The following is a 21,167-nucleotide window of genomic DNA, read 5'->3' as shown; positions in this document are numbered from 1 at the left end:
CTTGTGTAGATTTCGGCTCTACCATTATAACTCACCAAAATAGTGAGCTTTGAAGGGGCAAAATCTATTAAGAGGCACTTTCGTAGAGGAAATATTTTTTTTTTAACGGGGAAACATAATTAATGAAAGAGTTTTATTAGTCTCATTCAACATAAGATAGATATCTTAAGTTATATAGAGAAAATAAGTGGGTTCCACCATTACAAAAAAAAAAAAAGGTGGAACACGAAAATCGAAATGAGAGAAAATAAGAGATGATATCTCATGTGGAAGGAGAGTAATATTTCACTTAATGAAAATATGATAGAAAAGTAAATTATATGAAAATTTTTTTAAAAAAAATGTTTGATTTACTGAAATTTTACTAAAAAGATTTATTTAAATTTACAAAGTTTATATTTAGTTGAATGTAAAATAGTGATAAAAAAATTAGTTGAATTGACCAAAACACCCACGTTATCAATATTTTTTAATCGAACCACCGCCTAAAACTGAGAGTCCAATGTCAATAACTTGATTTCTTTCAATACCACTTTCCCACCTATCCTAAATTAGTTTCAGCAAAAAAACAACACAAATCTAATTGCCTAGGTACTCTGCTGGTTTTTTTTTTCTAAAACTTGAACCAAATGTGATCTTTTTCAACACCCACCCACATTTTCTCATCAAACTCAAACGAAATCCTGTACCAAAGACACCCCTATTGCATGGAAAGCAGTGGAAAACAGAATGACACGTTCATTGCTACTACACTTGTATGCATCGTGTTTTATATAATTCAGGATTTGAAATCTCTAATATTCCTTACTCTCACGTCACGAGAGAAATAGACACAAAAGTGACTATAATTGTATCTACCATTATTTATGTAGAATCCATAAAATTTGTTTTTGTTTCTTTGTCTCATAAGATAAGCGGGAACATAAGGAGAACTGTAAAATTCAACCGAAGTAGGGATGAGTTTCTGAAGAAAGCAGCATATGAACATATAACCACAACAATACTTTGACTCTTTACTCTCAAGTAGCTTGTTCATGTGCTCATTGCAATATAATAGAGTAAACGATATCAGCAATTAGAAGTTCAAACATTATATGATTAGAAGCCATAATCATCTGTACTATATAACCTTCAAAGTTCAAGAGTGGAAACTGAGAAACAATACAAGCAAAATATCATATCAAAGGATAGCAAAATTCAGTGGCAGAGCCAGCAAAGTATTTTAGCCCGTGTCAAAAATTTCAGCCGGTGCCAAAATAGCTATGGTTATATAGTTACATCCAAAACGTGACTAATTTTCAAAAATTTTGAAACATGATTTGCTACGTTTACTTAGCTACGCTTCAATTAGCCAGCGCCAAAGTACCTACCGGCACTATCGTGACTCCGCCACTAGCAAAATCCTTCAAAACTCCATGTTAAGGTGCTAACAGCAAAGTAATAGTTTTACACTGAAGAAAATTGTTAACTTTTGACCAAACACAGATAAAATCTATTCACATTCAAATCATATATCCAGCTACCCTTGTCACATAATTAGAAAAACCAGGGAAAATAAAAATAAGATTTTTTTTTCATGCTATATGAATACCCAGCTTTAATGCCGTCACAATAATCATTCATTACAAGATGACATTCATTACAAGATGACACGATAAATTATATTATATAATCTATAACTAAAGCTTCAACTATAGCTCAAAATTAATTAAATAAAATAATTAAAAAAAAGATTGAAGTTAACACTCACACTATGTTATGTTCTCTTCATATAGGCACATATCGTTTCAACGCCTGCTTCGCTGTAACGGCCACTCCAACCAGAACGCCACCCACCGCTCCGGCCACCGCCGCCGATCGCACCCCTCTCGCCGCTCGATACAGCGCGCCGGTACCGAGCCCCGCCGCGACGCTGTTCCAGACGTCGTCGGTGTCCCTCGCGGCCTCAATCCCGCTCTCTATGCCGGCGTAGAGCAGCCCGATGATGCCGATCCGGTTTCCCCACGCCCGACCAGAATGCCCGGAGTAGTTCAGGACACGATTGAGTCGGAGCTTAATTGTGTCGCCGGATTCGAAGGATCTGACGCCGTTAACGAGGCCGGCCCCGGCGCCGCCAACAGCTCCGGCGAGGTAGCCACAGCCGGTGTAGAAGGTGAGGTTCTCGCCCCATGATCGGCGCTTATGATGAGACTCCTCGACGAAGAGAAACTCTGGGGAGGTTGGGAGCTGGTAGAGGTTTCGAATTGGGACCTCAAGGTCCTTGTATGGGTTGTAGAGTCGAGTTTGGGTATTCGAGTCGGATCCTGGTTCGTGATCGGGGTTCTGGTACGCCATGAGAGAGACCTTCCAGACGCTAGGGTTAGAGTTTCGTCGAATCGAGAGAGAGAGAGACTGAGGCAGGTTTTGTGAAGGTGTGTGAAACCTTGGGTTTGCGGGAACGGTGACCATTTTGCCACACTTTACAAAAAAAATTCACCAGGCTGTAAATTTTGCGTCAAAATGTCACGCTGCACCCTTAGCCATCGTTGAAGAAGTCTCAAAATAATTAAGAGTTAAGATAAGATAATACGAATTAGTTATATTTTCAGACTTCTTCAACGACGGCTAAGGGTGTAGCGTGATATTTTGGCAAAATTTACTGTTGGTGTAGTAGTCTGATAAATTTTGTTGCAAGTGTGGTAAAGTGGTCACTCTTCCGGGTTTGGGAGGAAAAAAACTCGAACCGGAAGAGGTTTTAAATGGACCAAAAACTCTTGTTGCAAGGAAAAGATTCTATCATGTTAAAACTTTGTACTCTAGTATAAATCTGTTTTCATAAATCTTAATAAAACTCCACGTATTTAAGGGGTGTTTGTTACAGGTTTTTTTTTTTTTTTCGTTCACCGGAAAAGCATGCTTAGACAAATAATAAATCCATGTATAGTAAAGCAAAAAAAAAAAAAAATTCAGACTACAAACGTTTCCCGAAAATCATGTCATGTGCAATTTATTGTATTGTCTGCAGAAGTGAAATTTTATAGATGGGATATAGAAATTGAGGCGCGAAATTGCATGAATTTATTGACAAAATTAACCTTCATGGAAACAGTTCGACCAAAGAGATTGGTACAAGTTTAAACTCGAGTTATTTTTCATAAAATAACTTCACATTCCCGCTAATATTTCACACTTAATAAAATTAACCATAAATTTTTGAGAAAATTTTAGTATACCAAACATCTTTTACTAACATTCCAGACCAAATATATTTCACACTACTTTTCACTAATAATTATTTCTCGTGGTTAAAAAAATTTATCCTCTACCAAACGCCTCCTAAAAAACAAACTTTAAGGAGAGTGGACTCTCTCAACTTAAATAAAATATGACATGGTCATATGGAGACATAAAAAATTATACAAAAGTAAATTATGGTAATAAAAAAGGAAGAAAAAAAAAAGAGAAATGTTACACTTACAAGCTATTTTTGTTTACAACTATAATAGCCCTAGCCTAAGTAATTAGCAAATTACATATAATTAAATAATTAAGCATGTTTTAGTGAGTAAAATTAAGTATGAGGCTTAATTAAATGAATCTGAGTCACTTTGAAGTTAAAAAGTGTACTCAGTGAAAATTAAGGGTATAAATGGATACTGGCGAAAGTGCCCAAAATATAAAAATAAAAATAGTAATATTCCTAGAATAATATTCCAGACTTTTGGGTAAAGTTTGGTAATTATTGGAGTTGAATAGATAGATGAACCAATACCCACATGTTACCACTTAACTAATGTTAAGTGACTAAAACACAAAAGAGCCCCAAACCCTCCCATTCCCGTCGACGCCAGAAAGAAGAAGAAGAAGGAAGAGAAGAAGAGGAAGGAGAGGAAAATAGAGAGAGAAACCTAGGGAGAGCAATCCTCCACCGATTGGAGTGATTCAAAAGCCTAAACCACTCTAAATCTTCTCCTCTTTCATAATCCAAGCTTAGTTCTTAGTGGGGAGCTTTGTGTGGTGAGATATTGGCTCTCAAAAATTCGCCCATTTGGTGAAATTTGGGGTTTTGAGTGCTTCCACCTCCATTGAAGCTTGGGGAGCCATCAATCCTCGGTTGTGTGACCATTGGTGGTAAGATTCTAACCCTTGAACCTCATGATTCCTTGAAATTGCATGAGTTAGGGTTTATGAATAGTGTTTTAGGGTTTTGATGAAATGTTGTTAAGTTAGCTATGTTCTAGGAAGAATGGAACTTAGAGCATGTTGTGGAAAATGCTAGGAACGACGTTTAATCGGTGAAAATGAGCTTAGATAGCTAAATGAGTATATTTGTAAAATTGCAAGAATATGATGCTTGATATTGGATTTCTTGCATTGTTAATAAATGGTTTGGTTTGGTTGGTTGTTGATTATGCCTTGGTGTTGTCTAGGATTGAGGCATTTGGACCAACCGTGAGTGATCAACCATTGGAGCAAGCTATGGAGCTTGATTAGCTCCATTGGATAGGTGAGTTCATGCTTATGTTTGGTATGAATTGTATAGCTTGGTTGATAGCTATGAGATGTTATTGGATGCAATATGTGTTGATTGCATTAAACCTTGTGTAGGTTTTGTTTGAGAAGTGAAGTATTGTAATTGACTGACTGTGGAACCTGTTGGTGGTGAACAAAGGTTGACTGAAGCATTGAGGTAAGCCTTCGGACCTTGGGTGTAATTCCCTTGATTGTTCCACCAAGCCCTGAAAGGGTAGTGGTAATTATAGTGTATATAAATGCAATGAAATAGTGTAATGCTTTGTTATACGTATGTGTATGCATTTGGTGTGGCATAGGATGGTGTTTCCCTATGTGGTATGTTGCATGACGATGCGTAAATCATACTTGGTAGTTAGCTGGCCAGTAGGACTATTTGCATCTGAGTTTCCTTAGGACAGCTTGAGAGCTCGAAGGATTTCTCCTGAAGATGTTATTGCACTTTGCATAGATATGTATTTACTGCATTATTATTGTTATTGCTATTACACTGATATGGAACTGTGGGGTGGAGAGATGCTCCAAGGACCCCTGGTTTACTGGATATATTCGTATATCTCACCCCGTGTTGTGGGGACCCCCTTTCAGGTAAGGATGCTGCAGGAGCCCCCAGTGCAAGTGGCCATATTTGGATTAGCATATGCATGAGGATCCTATATTTTGATATTATACATGTTGTTTTGTAGCTCACATGTATAGGATTGTAATTCCTAGACCATTGATAGATGTATGATTTGTATATTGGAATGGACTTAGCCTATGCTCATGCCTTTGGTCATCTCTTTTGTTGATGGGAGCCAAGGGAATGATCATAGTGTTTTGTAAGCTAAGTTCCATGAATTGTAATGAACATGATTTGTAATGGATGAGTACTTTAAGTTTAATATATGTATGTTCATTAAGTATTGGATGGTTGAACTGAGAATCAATTAGGTACCTTTTGTTTAAATTGGGAAATGTTGAGAAAATAAATACATCCTGTCCGTTTGACCAATTTTCACACCCAGTGTGATGGAATTGGACTTTGATGTCTCTATGGAAGTTGTAGAAATTTCTCTTAGCTTTCCATAGAGACCAAAATGGTGTAATTTGAGTGAGTATAGCTCAAGTTATGAGTGGAAAACCATAGGTAGGTTAAATGACCTTGTTTTGGGTCACCCAACCCTGTGGATGGCGCCTGGGGCGCCAAATTCACGCTTGGGGCGCCAAATTACGAGATCAGACAGTAGCATCCACGCTTGGGGCGCCAGATCCACGCTTGGGGCGTCAACTTTCTGTTTTCCCACGCTCTGGGCGTGGATCTCACTCTACGGGCGCGAGGGTTCTGGAGGTTTCGCACCCTTTTCTTAGAAAATGCATAACTTTGGCTACGGTGCTCCGATTTGAGCGCGGTTTGAACCCACGCGTAGCTAATGCAGAATCCTATAACATAGTAGAAGATGTGAATCATAAAAGGAGTTTAGAATTAATTTGATAATTAAAGTGATGAAGACATTTAACGACGTATTGTCAAGTAGAATGGGAATATAATATTAAGTTTAGTCCCACTACTCTGCGAAGTATATATAGTTATGATCACGCACTTGATTATTTAAATCCGGCTTGTTTAAAAAGGAAAAATTTATCCAGTTTTCTAACTGAACCAATGTGATTGTAACTGCGCTTAATGTCGTACGCAATGATAACAATCCGGTTCTCGGTCTGGATTGGATCGGTTTTGGAAGCAAAAATCATCCGATCCAATCCCTTCGATTTGATCATGTAATCATCCATTCAGTTTGATTTTTTTTCAAATCCGATCCGATCTAATCCAATTTTTTTCGGTTTGGATTGGATCGGTTTTCGATTTTTTGAAAATCCTAAAATTTATTTCATGATTATTGTGCAAATAACATCTTTTGTATATATTGAATTTGTAATTTTATTTTTTTTAAATATAAAAGCATCATTAAACGATAATGTAGTTTTTTCTTTTTTGGCAATGAGATATGAAGCTCTACACAAATTAAATTTTGTTAATGAGATGTGACTATGCTTTTTCTTGGGTTTAGTTGATGGGTTGATGAGTCTTTGGTTTAGAAATTTTTGGGCTATGATTGAGGAAAAATCCAAGTAGGTAGAGGGAAATTAATATATTGGATCGATTTTCGGATTGGTCAATTTTGACCAATCCGAAAACCGATCCAATCCAATTAAAATTTGCGGTTTTTTTTTGGTTTTCGATTTTTCGATTTTCGGTTTATTCGGTTATCGGTTTTTCGGTTCGGTTATTGCGGTTTGAATAGGTTTGGATCGGTTGATGAACACCCCTAAATATAATCATTCCCAAAAAAAATATTAAAAAAAATATTTATAAAATTATTACCATTAATTTAAGGGAAAGTGTTTGTCATTTTAAATGATATTAAATTATGTCAATTTAAGAGAGAGATAGAAACAGATAATATTTTTTATTTAAAATTTAAATTAAAAAAATACCCACTTTCTTCCCCATGATTTTTATTCCTTGTGTCTATCTCTCTTCTAAAATGACATAATTTATGTCGTTTAAAATGACAAACATCACACCCTTAAATTATTTTTCTATTATTGTGATTTCTCACATGATCATGTCATATTTTATTTAACATGAGAGCATTATTTCCAAATTTTAATAATATAAGAGAATTTTTTTTTTTACACATATAAAATTAAGTGAAGTTCATATTTTCTTTTTCTCTTTTTATTTTCTTCATATAATCTCACATAGACTCCACGTACTTTTAAGTATATACAGATAAATTTATATCCCGGAAGTAATATTAAACCCTTTAATAAAACCTTACATGTCTAATGTTTGAAGAAAAACTAGAAATGAATTTCAGCAAGGAGAAGGAACATGATATAACCAAATTACTGCAATATTCATGAACGTCCAATCAATGAAATCACGTGTTTGAAAATTTTCCACAATCCTTAGAAAGTATCTCTGTCACTTTCTATTTAAATGATGTTTTAAATATTAAACCGTTTAATAAAACCTTACATGTTTAATGTTTGAAGAAAAACTAGATATGAATTTAAAGATTGAGAAGGAACATGATATATAACCAAGTTATAACAATATTCATGAACGTCCAATCAATGAAATCACGTGTTTGAAAATTTTCCACAATCCTTAGAAAGAATCTCTGTCACTTTCTATTTAAATGATGTTTTAACTTTAAAGTAGTCTTCACTTGGAAACACAACATTTTGAGCGAGTTCTTTGGAGGAAAATGGAGCAGAAGCTGAGCATAGATCAATTCAAGGGCCAAACAAGGTTACCCAGTTTTGCAATCCCCAAAAAATATGAACTTCATTTAATACCTGATCTCTCTGCATGCACTTTTTCTGGCACCGTGCAAATTAGCCTTTCCATCAATGAAAGCACCAAGTTCCTTGTCTTAAATTCTCTGGAACTTCTTGGTTCACCAACTCTCATGGCCAGGTGAGTTTTTTAGTAATCAGAACCCTTTTTTAAGCAGATAGTGAATTTGGATTAGTGTGTTTTGGTGACCCTTGTGGGCTTAATTTCTTCTACAGTACTCTCCACGTGATGTTGTTGTGTGTGATGATGACGAGATACTAGTCATGGTGTTTGATGAAACACTGAGTGCTGGAGAAGGAGTTTTGGGGATTGAGTTTTCTGGGATCCTCAATGAGCACCTAAGAGGATTCTATAGATGGTGTGCCTCCTTTTCCCTTTTTTTTTTCTGTTTTATAATTCCTAGTTTCTTGCACCAGAGTCTTGCTGGTAATAAATAGATGAGTTGGAGGTAAATGGAAGATCCAGTTACTTTTTAATTTCTCGAAATTTGTTGGATATATTTATTCTTTGGTTTTATCAATACTTTATGGGCAAAACGACCGTACTACCACTATTTTGTAAATGTATCGTTGGAATAAAACAGATTCAAAAAATATGGCCGAAGTAGAGCAGTCAAATTCGTTGGTTTGACTGACGGGATCAGTCCCGCCACTGATCAAGACGGGATCAGAGGCCACGTCGGATTGTGCCAACTCCACAATCCATTCCCGCAGGGAGACTTGACGGACCAGGTGTATTATAAAATCTCTTAGGACATAATGATTTAATGGAGTCAGCTTTAATGGAATTAATGATTTAATCATGATAAATAGACACACAAAAATAAAACCTGCATATGTTAACTTAACAGGTTTTTCTTAGGTTGTTATTTATTTTAATTAATTCATTAATTATTTGTAACAAAACAAAAAACTTTCATTAATTACAAAAAAAATTAACACGTCTTTAGCTTTTTTATATGGACCACTTCTAAAAACCAAAAATATATTACAATAAATTTACTAATTATTATATTTGCTTAATATTACTAATTTTTTTATTTTTTAATTACACAAAACAAATGGGCCACTTTTTACTAATTAAAACAAATTTACTAAGGGTTTTTTTTTTTCTGATGTTACTTTAGATAACTTTATCTAATGTTCATCAAAACGACGTCGTTTTGGGACGGAAATTATGGTAATTTTATAATTTTAATTTATTTCAGGGTTATAATAGTCTTTATCACTCTAATTTTTTTAATTTTTCAACCCAAAACGACGTCGTTTTGATAAACATTAGATAAAGTTATCTATAGTAACATCGGAAACTTTTTTCCCATTTACTAATTATTAAAACAACCTTTCCATTTTTTTAATTTTTAATTTCTTCATATTATCAGTTTCTTTTCATCACCACACTGTTTTGTCTTCAATTGTAGATTTTGGCATCTATAGTTTTGTTTGACAGCTGACTCCATTAAAGCATTATGTCTTAACAGATTTAATAATACACTTGGTCCCGTCAAGTCTCCTGGCGAGAATGGAACAAGTGAACTATGGTGACGGCACTTGTGGAGGACTTGTCACTTTACATGACGCGATTCTGGCACAATCCGACGTGGGCTATGATCCCGTCTTGTTCAGTGGCGGGACTGATCCCGTCAGTCAGATCAACGGATTTGACTGCTCTACTTCAGCCATACTTTTCGAATCTGTTTCATTCCGGCGATACATTTACAAAATAGTGGTAGTACGGTCGTTTTGCCATACTTCATGATTATTATTTTGGATGAATACTTAAAAATTAGTGGCTATTAACTATAATCCAAATTAGAAAAAATTTACTCAAAAACAAAATAACTTCATTCTAACATTACTCAAAATATATGTTTAATCAATTATCGTTCCTAGAACTTTGTTTAATGAATTAAATGACTCTCACTCCTTGTACTGTAAATGCAACAGTGCCATCAAAGCTAGTTTTCACGTGATGGAAGCAACAGAAGTCATAGATGTTATGGGATATGTTATTATATATGAAAGTATATTTTCTAGTGTGCTGGATGATGCTTGGAGAAAAACAATCCCATACTTCCATTGGCTCATATTTGAAATTACCTAGTGTGGTTCTATTTCTTTGACCGCTTTAAATCACAAGCTATCTGATATTTAGAGTCATATGCGCATATTGACTTTGGCAGCACTTATGTTGATGGAGGAGTGAAGAAAAATATGGCAGTTACCCAGTTTGAGGCTGTAGATGCAAGGCGATGTTTTCCATGCTGGGATGAACCTGCTTTGAAGGTATGTAGAATATGCTTTTCTTTCATGAATGATCAAACTAACTGCTTTGACAAGTGTTAACCATTCTTAACAGGCAACTTTCAAGGTAACACTTACTGTGCCATCAGAGTTGACTGCGTTGTCTAATATGCCAGTTTTAAATGAAAAGCTTGATGGGGAATTAAAGACTGTTTATTTTGAAGAGTCTCCTATCATGTCAACTTATTTGGTGGGTGTTGTTGTTGGCTTATCTGACCATATTGAGGAGACAACTACTGCAGGTATGTTATGCAAATTAGCCATATACTAAATACATTTTCTTATCAAATCTTGTTATACTGTGTGGATGGTTTTTTGAACTCTTTTATAGGTGTTGAGGTTCGTGTGTATTGTGCTGTTGGAAAGAGTGATCAGGGGAGGCTTGCAATGGATATAGCTGTGAAGACACTAGATATATTTACCAAGTGAATTCCACCTTCTCTTTTTAGTTTTGAGAAGATCCATTTTATACATAAATCTGTATCTGTATGGAAACTCATTCACCCTAATTTTTTAGAGATGAAGAAACCAGTTTATGCATTGTTTGCAATATCGCCCATATAAAATGATCTTACATTTATTTTAGCATTTTTATATGAGAGGTGTGTTGGAATTTATATATATATATATATATATATATATATATATATATATATATAAATATAAAGGGTTTTATAAGAGTTATGTTGTAGGAAAAATGATTGTGTTATGTTATAGAGATTCGTTTTGCGTGCCAGAGTTTTTTTTTTTTTTTTTGCTGCGGGCCCCACAAAATGTTGTGTGTGTAGGAAAATTTTTGTGGTCATGTTAAATGATAGATGATAAACCCAAATATAAATTGTATAGACAATCTATTGGTTATGAATAAGAAGTTTGGTAGTGAAAAGGTGTGCCTTTTCGTCGACAAACAGATGTAACTTTTCATCCTAAACGATGTGTTGTTTCATCCTAACGGACATGTTGTTTCATCCTAATGGACATGTTGTTTCATCCTTGAATGGGTGTCTTTTCGTGTTGAACGAATGTGTCTTTTCGTGTCCAACGGATGTGTTGTTTCGTCGTCGAATAGGTGCCTTTTGGAACGTGACTTTATGTTGTCTATAAATAGACACTGACACCTTCAGAAAATGGATCTAATTTTTCTGCACTGAAACTCTGCCGGAATTTTTCTCCTTCCGGTTTTGCATGTTCCTTTTCATACTCCGGTGTAGTTTCCTCTGGCATTTTGTTGTGTTCGTTTGGGTTGTTGACTGGTAGTGTCGCCACTCTTCAGACGAAATCCGTTCTATCCTGGGAGACAAGTGTCCATCAACCTTTGGCATCAGTGAGGGGGCAAATTGTCTTAAGGAGACACGTTCTGTGGGCTCGGATTTTATTCCTTTGATACTGCATTTTTCATTCTTCTGATTCTGTCTGTTTCATACATATTAATTAAGTCTGTTTTTAATATTTTTAATTGCACAGTGATAATTCTGATCATCTACCTCCTCTGCTTTATACATGAGTTCAAATCTATTAGTGATATAATATCACCCACTGTCTTCAATAACAAGGTGAAGATAATTTTTCACTATTTTCTCTTACAAGAACATATGGACTTCGTAGACCTTAAAGTAAAGATCAATTTCATTCACTAAAACTCTATCCTTGTATGAAGGGAAAAAGAGTAAAGAAAAATGGAGATGATCCAATGGAGGTCCTATCATCAATGAAAGGCTAGTTGCCTTGAAGTAGATAATAAAACCACTCCCTAATTAAACCCGATTAGCGAGTGTGAGGTGAGGACAATTCTTGTACGCAACCTTACCCTTACAAATAATTGTAAAGAGACTGTTTCCCGGATTATAAAGGGTATAATCCCAGAAATATGTATGAATTCCCCTTCTTGGTTCAAGAAATTGAGGTTTTTCTTTTCTCTTCCCCATGTTGTATTCTTTCTGCCATTGATAGTTAATCTAGTTTGTAACATCATCTAGGTACTTCTCAGTGCCTTATCCGCTGCCCAAGCTGGATCTAGTTGCAGTTCCTGAATTTTCTGGTGGAGCCATGGAGAATTATGGTTTGATCATATACCGAGAAAATGCACTTCTTTACCATGACTTGTACTCCACAGCTGCTAAGAAGCAAAGAGTAAGTAACAGAGCTAATATTGCTATGACTTTCAGTTTTATATTTGCATTGAAAATTTACTCTTTTTTTTTTGGGAACTACATGATTATAATGTTTGACTCCTCTGATCTTGAATTTCATATTGATAATTGATGGTCAACCATATATTTAGCCTTCATCTGTTTCCTTTCAGATAACAATTGACACAGCACATGAAGTAGCTCACCAATGGTTTGGCAATCTGGTAACTATGGAATGGTGGACTCATTTATGGCTCAATGAAGGTTTTGCAACATGGGTAATTAGTTTTCTTAACCTGGTGGGTTTGAATTAGGACCATTGATCTGTGAATGATCTTCGTATTTGCTAACATGTTTCCAGGTAAGTTATATGGCCACTAACATCCTATTTCCAGAGTGGAATATTTGGACTCAGTTTCTTCTTCTACAAGCTGCTCATGGTTTACAAATGGACGCACTGGAAAAGTCACATCCAATTGAAGTAAGAAATTGTCAGTATTTGTAATTATACTACAGGATCTTCAGTTATTTGCATTTTCAGTTATCAACAGCAGTAGTGCTAAAATCAACTTTGAGAAACAGTTTATTTGATGTTCTGGAAAATGCTTCCCAAACCATCATTTCAAGAAAGGTCTCCGGACTATTTTCATTCTTGGTTTCTATTTTATGTCTCATACCTCTCTTCCTCCAAAAGAAAAGGAAACTAACTTTACCAATGTGATTATCAAGCATAAATGCACCAAGCAATCCATAGACGTTTACTCCTGATTGGCATATTTTCAGGTAGAAATAATCCACGCACGTTCGGTTATTGAAGTTTTTGATGCTGTTAGCTATGATAAAGGATCCACTGTAATTAGAATGTTGCAGGGTTATCTTGGAGATGTTGCATTTCAGGTGACAACTGACAAAGCTATGTTAAAAACATTCTTATAACCATTCTTACAATACAAAATTAAAGATGAAGTACCTATAACCATTCTTATAATGGCACTGATCATTCAGAATGGTTAGTTGACCATCTAACTGATTAATTGGTCCTTCCCATTAATTTTGTATTATTAGCCATGATTTCCGTTGATTATCCCTTTATTTTATCTCCTCAAGCCACATTGTTTCTAGTTTTTGTGCCTTAAACCTCGTTTGTTTGAAATAGAAATAATCTTTTCAGTAGCTTTATCATAAGATTGGTATCAAGCATATAATATTTAGTAACATTTCGGTGGAAGGGAGTCAAAGGGCAGTGTTTCCTGCATGCAGTTTTGCTTCTGAAAGTACTTGAAGAAGGTATTCTGATATATTATAGAATTGTGTAAATACTTTGTACAAAGGTTCTCTATTTATAGAGAATACAAGACCTAGAATACTTGACCTAATGGGCTAAGCCCAATACAACAAATAATAAATAAATAAATAATATTAATATTTACAACACTCCCCCTCAAGCTGAAGAATAGATATTTATCATTCCCAGCTTGCTAGTAAGCTCTTGAAATCTATCTGAAGGAAGTCCCTTTGTCAATACATCAGCTAATTGACGCCCGGTGGGAATGTAGGGTGTGGTAATCAACCCGCTATCAAGTTTCTCTTTGATGAAATGGCGGTCGACCTCAATATGTTTAGTCCGATCATGTTGAACCGGATTATGAGCTATACAAATAGCTAACTTATTATCACATAGCAGCTTCATTGGTCCCTCACATTTTATTTTGAGATCATCAAATATAATTTTCAGCCATAGTAACTCACAAATGCCTTGAGTCATGGCTCGAAATTCAGCCTCTGCACTTGATCTGACAACCACATCTTGTTTCTTACTTCTCCATGTCACCAAGTTACCACAAAGAAACATACAATAACCAATGGTAGAACGACGGTCCGTCACAGATCCAGCATAATCAGCATCAGTGTAGACTTCTAAAGAGAGATTGCCATCTCGCCGGAATAACAGTCCTTTACCAGGAGTAGCTTTAAGATACTGAAGAATTCTCTCCACTGCCTGCATCTGTTTCTTCTTTGGATCATGCATAAACTGACTGACAACACTAACAGCATAAGCTAAGTCTGGTCTAGTATGGGCCAGATATATCAATTTCCCAACTAGCCGTTGATATTGTCCTTTATCAACTGGAGGACTCTCCTCTTCAAAGCCTATCTTGTGATTCTGCTCAATAGGAGTATTAGAGGGTTTACACCCGAGCTTTCCTGCTTCTTTGAGAAGATCCAAAACATATTTCCTCTGACTGATAAAAATTCCTTTGCTTGAATGAGCTACTTCTATCCCTAGGAAATATCTCAGTTTCCCAAGGTCTTTAACTTCGAACTCAGAGGCAAGCCGTGTCTACAGAATCTGTCTCTCCACAAAATCATCACATGTGATAATAATATCATCAACATATACAGGGAGCACAGTAAGCTTCCCATTTGGGAGTGCTTGAAGAAAAGAGTGTGATCTCCTTGACTCTGTCTGTATCCTAAGGTCATCATAACCTTAGTAAACCTTCCAAACCAAGCACGAGGTGACTGCTTCAATCCATACAAGGCATTTTTTAATCTACAAACTTTATTTTCCCCCTTCACAGAATCAAAACCAGGCGGGATTTCCATGTAGACTTCTTCTAACTCACCATTGAGGAAAGCATTTTTCACATCAAATTGATTTATATCCCAATTGTAATGGGCAGCAAGGGATAACAAGATTCTCACCGTATTCATCTTTGCAACTGGAGCAAAGGTTTCTTCATAATCAATACCATAGGTTTGAGTGTAACCTTTGGCGACTAATCGAGCCTTGTATCTCTCAAGAGTGCCATCAGAATTATATTTCAGGGCATAAACCCATCTGCACCCTACTTCTTTCTTTCCGTTGGGTCTATCAATAACCTCCCATGTTTTATTTTTCTCCAACGCATTCATCTCCTCTTGCATGGCTTGAGCCCAATTCCTATCTTTCAAGGCTTCATGTATTGATTTTGGAATTTCAATAGAATCTAGTGCTGAAACAAAGCTTTTGTGCTGCACAGAAAGATTAGCAGAGGAAACAAATTGGGAGATAGGGTATTGAGTACAAGAGGGACAGGAGGAACAAGTTTTCTTGTGACAAGATCTTTTTCCTTTTCTAAGAGCAATGGGCAAATCATCAGAATCAACATTAATGGGTAACTCATCAGAAGTATTAACATCATGATCAGAAATATGAGATTCAGGAGAAACAGGAGACTCAGAAGAAACAGGAGATTCAGGACTTACCAGTGGTTCAGACGATTGAGGTTGTTGGTGAGACAGTATGGGTTGTTTCCTCCTCTGATATACCAATTTAGGTGTCAAAATTTTCCGTATCTCAGGTGTATTTGAAGGTTCTGACACACCAGGAGCAGATACACTAGGTAGAGAGAAGACTGATCCAGGCTCAAAGAAGGAAGGGGACGAGTCTTCTGAAGAACTGTTCTCCCCCTGACGATGAGGACCCAGGAAATAAGATTCAGATTCTTGAAAGGTGACATCCATAGAAACAAATTTTTTTTGACTTTGTGGATGATAACACTTGTACCTTTTTTTATAAGGGGTATAACCAAGGAAGACACACTTAAGAGCCCTAGGATCCAACTTACTCCGATGTTGTTTATGAACATGGACAAAGGCAACACATCCAAACACTCTTGATGGAAGGCTCTGCAATATGGGAACAGAAGGAAAGAAGGAAGTAATGGAATGAATAAGACTGATATTGTTAAGGACCCGTGAAGGTAAACGGTTGATCAAAAAAGTTGCAGCTAACACTGCTTCTCCCCAATAAGAACTAGGAACAGATGTCTGGAAAAGTAGTGCTCTAGCAACTTCAAGAAGGTGGCGATTTTTCCTTTCAGCAACCCCGTTTTGTTGAGGGGTATCAACACATGTGAGCTCATGAATCATACCTCTGTCTGAAATGAATTGTGACAGGCGTTGATTGACGTACTCAGTACCATTATTAGATTTGAGTCTTTTAATACCTTTACCAAACTGAGTCTCAACCATGTGATGAAACCGAATAAATATCTCTGGTACTTCAGACTTGTCTTTCATCAAGTATATCCATGTTACCCGAGTACAATCGTCAATAAAAGAAACAAACCACCTTGCACCTGAAACACTGTGCACTTTAGAAGGGCCCCAAACATAAGAATGGATAAGAGAAATAGGTTCCTTGCTTTTAATAGTGCTAGAAGGAAATGACACTCGATGGTGTTTTGCAAATTCACAAACATCACAATGAAAGGTCTCAACCGACTTATTGAGAAACAGAGAGGGGAACATAGACTTCAAAAGACTAAATGGTGGATGCCCCAGACGCTTGTGATGGAGCCAAATCATAGACTCTGCAGTAGAAGGATGACGTGTGATTAATAACTGATTTTTGCTAGCATGGTCTGGAAGGAGATGATACAACCCATCCTGTTCATTAGCAACTCCAATTGTCTTCTTCGTGGTAAGATCCTGAATAACACAATGAGAAGGAAAAAATGTGATAGAACAATTCAAATCAGTTGTAAGTTTTTGAGTGGAGATAAGATTAGTAGAAAGCTGAGGAACATAAAGGACATTCTTAAGAAACAAGAAAGGTTGAATTTGAATGTTACCAGAACCAATAACTGATTTATGGGATCCATCAGCTACGGATATAGTATGACTACCAACAGTAGGGTGATAAGAACAAAACAACTCCGTACGACAAGCCATATGATCAGTTGCACCAGAATCCAAAATCCATGAGGTTTTAAAATCAGTGCAAGAAGCAAGAAGAGATGTAGAACGTGTGTTCTTACCAGATAAGATCAAAGAACGGTCATATGGCTTACACATATTATCAATAGCGGGTTTAAGCTGATCCATGGAGAGGAGACAAAAAAACAAGCAGGAAATTTTTATTTTTTTTTGTGAACAGTACCCGATGAACAGTACCGCGTTTTTTTTTTTTTTGAGCTGTTCCGGTCGTCTGATGAAAAAGAAACCTCCGTAGAATGATAGATTTAAGAAAACGGAGTGAAACAGGGGTCCTCACGGTCCAAAAGGTCCCCGAATTTTTTTTTTTCCGGCTGCGGCTTTGTGGCAGCGAGAGGCAAATAGGGTTGGTTTTTAAAGATGGTGATTTGCGGAAGCAGAACCCTCAGAATCGAGAGCTCTGATACCAACTTGAAGAAGGTATATATTATAGAATTGTGTAAATACTTTGTACAAAGGTTCTCTATTGATAGAGAATACAAGACCTAGAATACTTGACCTAATGGGCTAAGCCCAATACAACAAATAATAAATAAATAAATTATATTAATATTTACAACAAAAGTCATAATTGTACCAAGCATGCAACTTCTAACTGGTGATGATTCATGAATTTCTATGTGGTTATCATTCTGACTTGAACATTTTATTTTCCAACCAGAAATCATTAAGCACATATATAAGAAGATATCAAGCCCAAAATGCAAGGACAGAAGATCTATGGAATGTTCTTACAGAGGTATCTGGTGTGCCGGTCAACTCAATGATGAACACTTGGACAAAGAAGACAGGATATCCAGTTATTCATGTTCAATTAATAGATTATGTTTTGGAATTCAAACAGGTATTATTGAGTTACAACCAAAACTAACATGAACCACTTAGTTTGACAATGCTTTTTAACTTTTGTCTTTGAGCATAACTGTTACTGATGTAGCATTTGGATTTGCAGTCGCAGTTCCTTTTATCTGGTCTGCATGTTGATGGACAGTGGATTGTTCCCATAACCTTGGCTATTGGTTCATACCAAGCACAGAAGAAATTTCTTTTGGATACAAGCCATGAAAGGGTGGACATATCTGAACTGGTTCAATCTATTGGTGATGATTTAAACTCAATCAAAAAGAAGTACGAAGAGGATAATCAAGAAAATCTATGGATCAAAGTCAATGTTGATCAGTGTGGTTTTTATAGGGTAAACTATGAAGACAGACTAGCAGTTCGACTGAGGAAAGCCATACAAAACAATTTCTTACTGCCTACTGATAAATTTGGTGTGTACAAAGTGCTAGTGATCTATCAGTAGAAACCTATGATGCAGCATTTTTTTAGGCATGTTATACTTAAGAGGATACTATGTAGGTGTAATAAGTGATCACTGCATGATTGGCAATGAAAATGAAAGGTTTAAGACCACAGGAATGTTTGGTACAAAGTTGTGAAGAAAATTTGTCTTGATTTTATAGATTTCTTACATCAAATTATCAATTACAAGAAAAATTGTCTCGGGTGGATTTGGACTGCTATTCTTTTAAGGCATTGGAGGCATGTTTCAGTTAGTTCTGTGTACCTGCTGGTATACGGTTCCTCTTGATCTTAAAAGGAGGTGACGATTCATATAAATCCTTATTAATTTTACAGGAATTTTGGATGATGGAAATGCTCTTTGCCAGGCTTGTGAACAGTCACTGTCATCTTTGCTTATGTTGATGGATGTTTATAGAAAAGAGTTTGATTATGTTATTGTATCAAAACTGATTGATGTAAGTATAAGTTCTCTCTTCTACTTTTTCTAGAAACATCAGCATCTATCCATGGGAGCATGATTTCAGAATTCATTTATATGGCAGGTTTGTTATAAAGTTCTGAAAATCTCAATTGATGCCATTCCAGATTTAGTAAATGAGTTGAAGCAATATTTTATCAGCCTTCTCATGTTTTCTGCAGAGTAAGGACTAAACTTTACATTTTTGGTAGGGTTGCTGCGTTCTTCCCTCAAAATAATACACCTTGGTTGAACTTTTCCTTTGGGTGAATATTTCCATTGATAGGGAAATTCTGTCAGGTTCAGAGCATGTAGGTGCTGTGTCCATAGGAATTGTGCACTTGTAGAATCAATATTAGTCTAAGAGGGTACAAATATTTCAAATTGGAGAACTTCATCTGCATGATGTTCTGCATCCAACTTGATATCATGTATTCATTTATTCTATATATCTATATTCTGAATATTTCATTGGAATCCATTTCTTTTAGAGTCAGTTGCCTGCTCTAGAAGGAAAATGACATACCAGCGTACTGTTTGTGCAGAAAGTTAGGTTGGGATTCTATATCTGGAGAAGAGCATTCCATTTCACTCATGAGGGGAGAAGTTTTTCAGGCCTTGGCTACCTTCGATCATGATAAAACTCAGCAAGAAGCATTACGCCGCTTTCAGATTCTGTTGGATGACAGAAATACTTCTCTGCTTTTAGCCAACACTAGAAGGGTAACATTCATTTTTTGTCAAGATTATTGTGCCATTGGTTTGATTCTATTTATTTTTGACGTGTGGATGTGCAAAGTACTTTTCAGGCAGCTTATGTAGCTAAAATGAGGAATACTACCACTAAAAGTAGGACTGGATTGGAGTCCCTATTGAGTTTCTATAGGAGTACTGATGTATTGCAAGAAAGGGAAAGTATGTTGCGTAAGAAAATGACATTTAAACTAATTGCAACTTCTGGAACTCCATAATATCCATTACATTGTTGGTTAAAGCGCTTAGTTACTTGATTAAATATGTGTTATGAACTCATGCAGGTTGTATTGCATCAAGTTCAGACCCAGATGTAGTTCTAGAGGCTCTGAATCTTTTGTTGTCTGATGAGGTATTATAATTTTCTTATGCAATTTCTGGCTATAAGCAGCTGAAATTCCTTCTTGTTTGACCTTCATTTATCTAAATTATTTTTAGATTAGAGATCAAGATATAGTTTATGTACTAGCGGGAATAAGCTTAGAAGGCAGTGAAATTGCTTGGAGATGGTTGAAGGTATGTGTCTCCGTGGTAACATTTTCTTAGTCGCTCTTGTTTTGTTGTTACCATATTTGAACTGTGGGAAAATAAGTAACAGCGATAAGTACGTAAAATCTAGCTTATAATGTCTTTTGAAAAGGATTAAGGGAAACAGTTCTGATATTCATCTAAAACTAGTGGGTATCTATTTTGATTTTATGGACTCATTTTGGTTTGATACCAAATGCAGGATAATTGGGAAAGAATCTTGGCCAAATATGGTGCTGGACTTTTACTTACAAATTTCATAAGCCAAATAGTTCCACTGGTAAGCAAATGGTACAGAAAAATGCTATATTAGTGGATTAATTACTGTAATGTCAGCTTCCTTCAATTTAGGCACGACAATATGTGTCAAATGTGGGTTCTGATGAATTGGTCAGCGTAACCACAACAATTTATGAGTCAAATGAGATTTTGTGGCAGCCTATGATTTTGTGTGGTTGTTGGCTTTGATATCCTCAAGTGATGGCATGTGAGAAATGAGAAAATTAAGATTATAGTATATGACGCCAATTCCAATGCAATCAATGTAATGAATGAGACGTGATAGTATCTCTGCTAAGCGTTCAAAGTCGAAACCTCTCATTGCTTGAATTTCATGATCTGGCAGGTTAACAGCAACGAGAAAGCAGATGAGATAGAAGAATTTTTTTCCTGTCGCATGAACCCTTCAATCGTTATGAACTTGAAGTTAAGCATTGAGCAGATCCGTGTCAAAGCAAGGTGGATTCAGAGTGTAAAGCAAGAGCACTCTCTTTCAGACTTAATCAAACAATTAGCTGAGAGGAAATGATAGCTTTGACAGCTGTTTCCTCTTAAGCAAATCTTTAAAACAAATAGTTTCCAGTAAGCTATCTGTTCTGCCTCTAATGCATTGAGTAATTTCCAGTTTGGGAACAGTTGGGTCAGACCAAAAAATCTACCAATATATATACCTTAAAGTTTGTATCATCCTCGTTTGAATGAACTAAGTACTTGTATACTTCCTTGTTATATTTGTAAAATGCAAGTCTATTCATTGGATAAATTTTAGTTTATTGTTTAATTTGCAG

At 36.0% G+C, this 21,167-nt stretch overlaps 1 protein-coding gene, 1 long non-coding RNA gene and 1 pseudogene across 2 annotated transcripts; 2 read left to right on the top strand and 1 right to left on the bottom strand.

Moving 5' to 3' along the window:
- Positions 1 to 1,583: 1,583 nt before the first annotated feature.
- Positions 1,584 to 2,472, bottom strand: LOC133304253 (mitochondrial import inner membrane translocase subunit TIM23-2-like). The gene has a single exon (XM_061504262.1). The coding sequence runs from the start codon at positions 2,446 to 2,448 to the stop codon at positions 1,768 to 1,770; it is 681 nt and encodes a 226-aa protein (XP_061360246.1). The 5' UTR covers positions 2,449 to 2,472; the 3' UTR covers positions 1,584 to 1,767.
- Positions 2,473 to 3,827: 1,355 nt separating this feature from the next.
- LOC133304258 (uncharacterized) lies at positions 3,828 to 5,280 on the top strand. The gene is made up of 4 exons (XR_009750582.1): positions 3,828 to 4,110; positions 4,410 to 4,486; positions 4,588 to 4,669; positions 5,101 to 5,280. It is a non-coding gene; the product is annotated as an uncharacterized LOC133304258 (long non-coding RNA).
- A 2,465-nt stretch (positions 5,281 to 7,745) lies between these two features.
- LOC133304243 (aminopeptidase M1-like) lies at positions 7,746 to 21,132 on the top strand (annotated as a pseudogene).
- The last annotated feature ends 35 nt before the right edge of the window (positions 21,133 to 21,167 follow it).

This window comes from Gastrolobium bilobum, unplaced genomic scaffold (assembly GCF_033153095.1).
Source record: "Gastrolobium bilobum isolate Gb01-03AN ecotype WA unplaced genomic scaffold, APGP_CSIRO_Gbil_v1 utg5599, whole genome shotgun sequence".
Taxonomy (NCBI): Eukaryota; Viridiplantae; Streptophyta; class Magnoliopsida; order Fabales; family Fabaceae; genus Gastrolobium; species Gastrolobium bilobum.
The sequence above is the reverse complement of the archived record's forward strand: the minus strand, read 5'-3'. Positions and strand labels throughout refer to the sequence as shown.